General features: G+C 39.5%; 2 protein-coding genes across 2 annotated transcripts in view; one reads left to right on the top strand and one right to left on the bottom strand.

Annotated features, from left to right (window-relative positions):
* The window catches only part of itga4 (integrin alpha 4), a 29,053-nt gene extending 25,327 nt beyond the window's left edge, over positions 1-3,726 (top strand). Inside the window, exons 26-29 of the mRNA XM_033617947.2 lie at positions 179-304; positions 525-623; positions 810-929; positions 1,904-3,726. Coding sequence (XP_033473838.2) covers positions 179-304; positions 525-623; positions 810-929; positions 1,904-2,011 — 453 coding nt within the window. The 3' untranslated portion in view covers positions 2,012-3,726. The remainder of the gene's footprint in view (positions 1-178; positions 305-524; positions 624-809; positions 930-1,903) is intronic.
* Positions 3,727-4,143: 417 nt separating this feature from the next.
* Positions 4,144-8,760, bottom strand: part of cerkl (CERK like autophagy regulator) — a 33,468-nt gene continuing 28,851 nt past the window's right edge. Inside the window, exons 11-14 of the mRNA XM_033617152.2 lie at positions 8,646-8,754; positions 8,432-8,528; positions 6,461-6,657; positions 4,144-6,239 (exon numbers count right to left, since the gene is read on the bottom strand). Coding sequence (XP_033473043.1) covers positions 6,161-6,239; positions 6,461-6,657; positions 8,432-8,528; positions 8,646-8,754 — 482 coding nt within the window. The 3' untranslated portion in view covers positions 4,144-6,160. The remainder of the gene's footprint in view (positions 6,240-6,460; positions 6,658-8,431; positions 8,529-8,645; positions 8,755-8,760) is intronic.

Below are 8,760 nucleotides of genomic sequence, written 5' to 3' on the forward strand. Positions count from 1 at the left end.
CCTGTTGGTGACCAAAGTCTGATGAAGTCTGTTGAAGTTTTTAGCTATGCTAGCCGCTATTGTGGCTAATAACTTGTGGTGGAGAAACTGAGAAGTTTAAGTTGGAGTCAACAATTATTACTCCATCACCTCTATTACACTTTGATGATTTTCTCTGTGTGTGTGTGTGTGTGTGTAGTTCTGTAGCCATAGTGATGATTTGTGTGAGCGGTTGGTGTGTCGCCTTGGTGACCTGGACGTGGGGAGAGACACCCACATCCAACTGGAGATCAAACTGAACCCTGCTGTACTTCTGCAAGCTCCGGTAACACACGACACGCACACAGATTACCGTTTTCAGCTTCAGCTTCAAGTCCATTTTCATGTTAGATGAAATGCTGCCAAAACGCAGGTGACCTACATTCAGCACTGTGCCTGAACGCATCCTGTATGAATGGGAGCAAACACAAATACCCACAAACATTTCATTCACCCATAAAACACTCTCAAAAAACCTGATGTCTGTCTTCATGTCTCCATCTCAGGGTCGTCATGGTATCATGAGGATAGAGAGCACAGCGATGATGTCAAACCCCAGAGAAAGTCCTCACACCATCCTCATCCACGAACAACCTGTAGCAGAGGTAAAACACCTCGATACCACTCAAAACCAAGAACCAACAAAACTGTAGAGTTAAACAAGACCACTGTCTGGACTGATCTTACCCATGAGTTCAACCTGGAAATGTGTTTCTGTTTCTGTACCTCTATCTACTGCATATTTGAGCTATTCCTAGTAATCATATATTGTATATGTGGTACAATTCCAGGTGGTGGTGGAAGCCGTTTTTACCCAGAAGCCCTCAACAACAGTGAAGGTCTTCATCATCGTCATCAGTTTAATTTTGGGTCTGATGATCCTGGCTGCTCTCATCTGGTGTCTGTGGAAGGTAAATACTAATTTTTTACATTAAATATATTGTATAATGTTGTATAATATACTGATCAACTGCAGCATATCAAAGTATAATGGTACAGATAAACTGCAGAAGTATATTGCAACATAATGGTATGAGTATATTGCAATATAATGGTATTAGTATATTGCAATGTAATGGTATTAGTATATTGCAACATAATGGTATTAGTATATTGCAATGTAATGATATTAGTATATTGCAATGTAATAGTATTAGTATATTGCAATATAATGGTATTAGTATATTGCAATGTAATGGTATTAGTATATTGCAACATAATGGTATTAGTATATTGCAACATAATGGTATTAGTATATTGCAATGTAATAGTATTAGTATATTGCAATACAATGACATTAGTATATTGCAACATAATGGTATTAGTATATTGCAATATAATGGTATTAGTATATTGCAACATAATGGTATTAGTATATTGCAACATAATGGTATTAGTATATTGCAATGTAATGGTATTAGTATATTGCAATACAATGACATTAGTATATTGCAATGTAATGATATTAGTATATTGCAATATAATATTCACATAAGCAGTAGTATATTGCAACATAATGGTATGAGTATATTGCAATATAATTTATAGATAAGCTGTAGTATATTGCAATATAATAGTACTCATAGTACTAATGGTATGAAACTGCAGTATATCTCAACATTGTCATATGATAAACTGCAGTATATTGCAAAAAAATGCACAGATACTGGTAACCTCAAGTATTATACATTTTAATGGTACATATTAACTACAGCGTGTATATTGCAATATAATGGTTGTTGTACCATAGTTTAATTGTACTGATAAATAACAGTAAATTACAGTTGATCTACAGATAAAGCACAGTATATCATATCACTTTATAAAATGGTTGTAGTAGAGATAACAGCATCACTTCATGTCTTTGTCTACCTGTGTGTCTCAGGCTGGTTTCTTCAAGAGGGAGTTCAAGAAGAAGAAGGAGGAGGAGGAGTTCAAGAGAGACAGCTGGGACTATGTTCCTAAACATGACAAAAGAGAGAGCACTTCCTAACCCGGACCATCACCTCTAACCACTGTGTGACAGTTTTAATGAGACATCATGTGCTGATGGATGGATGGAGTGCTGTGTGTGAAAATATGGCAACCCTATTTGTCCAAAAACAGTAGTAAGCGCTGCTGTTGAACGTCATCGGCCAATGAAATCTGTCCAGACTGGATCAGCTGATCTGACTCTTAACAAGTCAGACCTGACAAGAGCGTGACGGATGATAAAACGTCTCAAGTGAACACCTCCTGAACACACCCGAACCTGAACGTGCCTTTTCAAACTATTTTGCCAAATGTGCCTTCACAAATACAGACAAGTTTAAAGACTTGATAAGATTCAGCGATGGATGGAGGATCGATAAAAAGGGAATTTAAGGGCCTTGGAGCTTCCTGGGATGCGGCATCACCTGTGACAGTTATTGATGATCGCCATTCTGACTCCTGTAAGAGGAATCAAACCAAAGGAAGTGACTTTCTGATGATCTCAGGGGACGGAAACCTGGCCTGTGATTGGCTCATAACTCTCTGGAAAACCTCCCTTACGTCTCTGTACATTATCTTACCACATTTTGTTTACCTGCTGACCGACACTTAATGCACTGGTGCCGCAGACACACACTGGATGATGTCCAGACAGAAGAATTGGTCCAGTATTGGCTGCCTGGATGTGCTGGTACAGGGCTTAGGAAACAATCAGCACAAATATTTTAATGGACGTCACACCAGCATGTAAAACAGCAACATTTTGTAGCAGATTCACCTCACTTCAATGGATTTGCTCACTGAGGTGAAGCAAATTGGTGCAAGTTTTTTACGTGGTGCTCAACTTTGGTGAACAAGCATCTTAACCGCACTGACATCTAGAGGAACTGAGAGCTGCAGAGTCCACAGAGGAGGAAATTGTTTGCCTGTTAACCATCTGTGAAGAAAACAGTTCAGGGAAACCACTTCAGTGTGTGCATGTAAGACTGAGAACAATCTACGCCCAGCAGCCGTGTGCGCACGATTGCAGAAAGCACAACTGCCTGAAGAAAATAAAAAATGCTTCTCTTCCATTTTCATCCTACAAACAAACATCCTGTGAGGCAAAGTATGAGCGTTTTTTACTGTTTAGAATTCAGTTTTGTTTGGGTAGCAATCATGACATTCCTCCTGTGTGAGTTTTATAATAATAATAATTATACATTTAATTTATAGAGCGCTTCTCGAGCTACCTAATCAAATTATATAAGTAAAAAGACATTGAGTGTATAAGATAATATAAGAGTCACTGATGTTATGAGTCATTTCCACTCGTGATACGGCTCGACCTGACTCACTTGGAACCGTTCTTTTTTGGTTTTCTATGGGCAAAAGTCGAGTCTACCACCTGGTACTTTATCTGGTATTGCATCAGTCGAGGTTCAAGCGAGATGAACCAATACTTGGTGGTGGAGTTAAAACACTGCAGACCACTGATTGGTCAGAGAGAACATTCTGTACAAACCCTTGATTTTTAAATGTCCAAGCTACCGTCAATAGCGACCACAGTTTTTCAATTCACTTCACCCAGATATTAAAAAGTGGCAGCCTGCAAAACTACACAATGGTCAACTAAAAACAAAACAACAACAAAATAAACTAACAAAAATGACAAAACTATAATATTTCAGCTGCCTACACTGACTGGGTGCCCTCAGCTGTGAAAAACAAAACTGAGGAAAGCACCTGATGCCAAAAGTGAGTCGAGTTGAGCCGAAGCATGCAATGGAAATGAGGCTTTAGATCTCCTTCTACAGGTAAGCATAGGTATACTTCCTTAGTCGCCACCTTGCTTTGAAAAAAAAAAAGCAAAAAAAAAAAAAAAAAACCTTCAGTGTCATTAACTCCTTCAGTGAAGCGCTCCTGGATTCCAACTAAACTATCAGTGTGAAAACACAGTAAACGGTGCAACTTGTCGTGACAGAGCCAGCAACAAATTGAGCCACAGGGTTGAACGATGAAAGACTACTTGAAGAAATTTTTGATATTTTAAAGTATTAAAAATTATTGTTTTTAACCATCAGTATTTTGTGAATGCAGACATTTAAAAAAAAAAGCTGCCACCCTCCCTTCTGTTTATCTGTTTAATACAAATGCACATCACACAGAGAGATGTTTTAATATTTTAATCGTTTGTTTTTGTTTATGTGAACGTTGTTCTGCACTGGAGAGTCTCACTGCTTTATCAACACTTTTCTATTAAAATGAAGGATTTTCTATTTAAACAATGTGTACTTGTTTTTCCTTTTGTCATGATCACAGCTGTTACTCTAACAAAATGCATTATCTCAGTAAAAAAACTTAAAAGAGCGTCTAGAAAAAACACCTTGGTTGTATTGAAATATAAAACTTTAACAGTCTTTGGACACTTTGGGCTCGTCCAGTGTGGTTCTGCTCATCTGTACAGAAAGATGCTCAACTATCACCAACATAAAACGATAATCTAACAGTAACAACAAAAACAACAACAACAAAAACGATACATTAAAAAATGTACTCTTCTCCTCACAGTGTTAGATTCAGTTCACTATTTTAGCTCATGTGTTTACAGTCTGAATTACAGATGAATCTTTGCTCTCTGCAGCAGAACCAAAAACTGGACAAGAAAAAACACAATGAAAATCGAAATAAAAAATAGGCAACACAAATTATATTAAAGTCCTCTTAGAAGAGCTAGTCATTAAAATATGTTAAATTGTAAACAATAATTTCCTTTAAAAAAAGCAGTATGTATCCTCATCAATCAGGTCTATCAAGTGCTAAACTTCTACATTATAAAGTACAGGCAGTCTGGAGTTAAAGGTTGCTTACAAGTTAAGCAGGATTTATACTTCTGCGTCAAAACGACACTGGTCCTACGGCGTAGGCGCTGTGTTGATGTAGAGCCTACAGTGCACCCTATGCTGTAGCCTGACGTGCACCCCTACAGAAATGTAACTACACGTCACGGCGACGCAGACCTCCTCTCTATATTTCTGTCTAACTTTTATTTCACAGACAATAAAGCCTCCACAAAAATAGCATTATAAGTCTTGTGTGTGATTTATCCTGGCTTCATATGAGCAGAGGAAATCTCTGCACGTTGCTAGGCTAATCGATACAATGTAAAATACCATAGGCTTGTGCTAATAACGTTAGCATGTTATATTTGTTTGGAAAACGTGTTTAGTATAAGACAGTTGTTTTGTCAGTGAACCTTGTGAGTTGCAATGAAGCTGAATTTTGTAACGTTACCTTTGTTAAATGTTGCTGTTGTCCCTGGTTTCATAGGAGTAGAGGAAATCTCTGCTCATCACTAGGCTAATTTATACAATATAAAATGTCATAGGCTTGTGCTAATAACGTTAGCATGTTATAATTGTTTGGAAAATGTGTTTAGTATAAGAAAGTAGTTTTGTCAGTGAACCTTGTGAGTTGTAATGGAGCCAAATTTTGTAACAAAACCTTTGTTAAATGTTGCTGTTGTCCCTGGCTTCATATTAAGTTGAGAAAGAGTCCGCTAGCCACTAGGCTAATCTATACAATGTAAAATGCCATAGGCTTGTGCTAAAAACATTAGCATGTTGTATTTGTGGGGGAAAATGTGTCCAGATAAAGACAAGTGTTTGTCTGTGAATGCTGCGAGTAATAGTGAAGCTGATTTTTGTACTTGTGTTTGAAACTGTCTCTATTAAGCCATGTTTAATGTGTGTTTAATGTGTGTTTTGAATCAACTAAACTTTACAGCACTTCACAGAACCCCCACCACGGACTAGCGGTTTGCCAGTGTAACTGTAGAGTGACACACCAAAGCACAAGTATTAATGCTCACAATGGTGTAGGCCACGTGTGTAGGCTACAGCGTAGAGCTGACCCACAACTATGAATCCTGCTTTAGCTTACAGGCTATTAAAGCTGCAGTAATCAATAAAAATAAAAAACAAAAATCAATTAATGCAGCTTTAATGTAAACAGGAAGCTGCAAAGCTCTGATGCTACTGGCAAGTGTTTTTGCTGCTTTCAATGAAACGTCTACGTCAGTTTACATCGTCATGGAAACAGTAATGACAGAGAGGGCACTGTTGAGTCACTGTGGTCACCATGGCGAAGCGTTCTTGTCCCAACACAAACACAGCAGCGCCCTCTACTGGACTCAGATGCAGCTGCAGGAGACGGTAGACTCGGCCTCGTCCACGTCCTCCCCGTATAGTGTGATGAGCTGCGGGTGGACCCTGAACACACCACACACACACACACACACACACACACACACAAATGCACTTTATTCAACTGGTGGTTTCATTATTGTATGGATAATTGATCACTTTTTATTTCACACTGTAGCCTCAACAGAGATTTGAAGACAATTTTGGAAATTCTGACATCCAGAATTGGCTGCAGCCCTGTTTCACTCAGTGTAATAATATATTGATTTATAATTTATGATTTCTACCTGATGAGCACTTCGTTAGCGATCTCTACCAGCTCTCCATCGATGTTCCAGGGGAAGGCGGGTCCCTCTGATTGGATGATGGGCATGGTTTTGGACTCGCCCTCTTCCTCGCTGTCCTCCTCCGACCAGCCAATCACAGAGCGCGTGCGTATCCTCACCGCTGACACGGCATGCGTCTCCACGAATGTGAAGCTGAACTGCAGAAGATCAGACAGTAAGACTGATGGAGAGGTGTGTGTGTGTGTGTGTGTGTGTGTGTGTGTGTGTGTGTGTCATAGGTCAAAGATCAAGGCCTTAAGATCCTTGTTAAGCGGCTTGATCATCTAGAGGAGTGACTGGGTTTCTCCCTGTTCACTGTCCTCTGCTGTAACACCATGATGCTCCAACAGGGGGCAGCAAAGACCAACAGAGAGACAGACAGCCTGTTCCTCTCTCCGCCCTGTCTGTCTCTGTCTGTCTTTCCTCATCAAGTTTGATCTCATTTTCTTGGAATAAAGCTGATCTCAGAACACATTCACAGGTTTGGTAATCTGTTTTAGAGCAACAAGACGTGGAAGGTAACTAAAGTACATTTTTACTGAAGTACAGTGCTTCAGTAAAAATGTGAGGTATCAGTACTTTGTATTTCCATATCATGGCACTTTATATTTACAACTCAACTATATGTCTGAGGGAAATATTGTAGTTTTTACTCCACTAAATTAATTTGAAATGTTCCTAATGACTTAACAATTAAGCCTCTGCATACAAAATATATAAAGAAGTATTTTATCTTTAATGAGTAATTAAATAATGAGTTTGTTGATTAAGCAATCATCCAAAAAAGAATGCAACCATTTTTATAACTGATTATTTGGATCACTTTTTATGCCAAAATGTCAAACATCTCACAGTTTGAGCGTTTCAAATGATGATTTGTTGCCTAAATTACAGTAAACTGAATAATTTTTAAGGTTTGGACTGCTGGTGAGACAAAACAAGACGTGATGATGTCACGCATCAGCTCTGGGTTAATGTGACGGCACAGTTTTCTTACTATTACATTTACAATATATCCTTAGATATACACCCACAGGGGAAATTCCTCTGCACTGAGTACTTTTACTTTAAATATTTCTAGTACATTTTCCTGATCAACCTTATCTTCGCATTCAGGACTTGTACTTGTAATAGAGTATTTCTACAGTGTGTTGTTGGTGCTTTTGCTTGCTCCAACACTGGTAGAAAAGATTTCCACACGTGTATCTATGCAGTGTTTCACTTTATCGTTGAGTTTTCGGTCTATTAGACCTTCATCAGAGTATGTGTGTATGCTATGTAAGTTGGGACTTAAACTACAGAAAAGTAGTTTGGATGTTTCTGATTTTTTTCAACACACTGCTGAAATTCTGCTTTCCTTTCTCCACCTGACAAGTCTGACTCAGGTGAGGTTCAATCTGAGGTTGTCATGGCTACGTGTCGGCTGCCCCGTCTTGTCGTGTTTGACTCTGAGCTGTCCGTCCTCCTCCATCAGGATGGAGGCTAACAGGATGTAGGTCAGTGAGTAAACAGCCTGTTTACTCTGCAGGACAGTGAACGCCACGCTGTCAGTATATATAGTAAGTGGGTTAGTGTGCGGTCTCTCAGGCCGGGCCGGGCAGAAACAGGCTAATCTACTCACTAACTAGTTTGTTTATTTTTGCCCTGTGAGAGGTGGAGCCTTCGGGACAGCAAGGTGAAGAGTGAGACAGCACTGTCCACATTAGGGTCAGATAGTCGGCCATTTTGGATCTAGTTTTCTGTCTGGACAATATCTGGAATTTTAAAACCAAGTGGCAGCTTCTACAAAATAAGATCCAGCAAAAGATTCAAAATGATACTGATTCTGATACTGGATTTTAAACCCTGTCCCAAACCCATGTAGTCTTATTCTAAACAACACTGTAGTATTTAATAAAGAGTGTGGGGATGTTGAGTGACAGCTGCTCTCACCTGTCCACTAGAGCTGCTGTATCTCTTCAGGTGTTTGATGAACTCTGACCTGGAAGTGTTTCCTACTGCGATCAATGCTGCGCTGCCGTTTGCTAAACTGTCACAAACAGGAAGTGGAGGAGAAACATGATGAAATGAACCTGCAGTGTGGTGTGTTCAAGGTCTCAACACAGCTGACTAACATCCTCACAAGGATGAGCTGCTGGTCATGTACCTGGTGTTGGGAGCCAGTCCGTGAGGTGTGTGTGGACTCAGACAGGGGATGGACATGACGCTGATGCTCAGATACAGGCCCTGATTGGTCGTCCAGGACTCCTCCCCTTCTGCAC

The sequence above is a fragment of the Epinephelus lanceolatus genome, chromosome 14, assembly GCF_041903045.1.
Source record: "Epinephelus lanceolatus isolate andai-2023 chromosome 14, ASM4190304v1, whole genome shotgun sequence".
In the NCBI taxonomy this organism is placed as follows: domain Eukaryota; kingdom Metazoa; phylum Chordata; class Actinopteri; order Perciformes; family Serranidae; genus Epinephelus; species Epinephelus lanceolatus.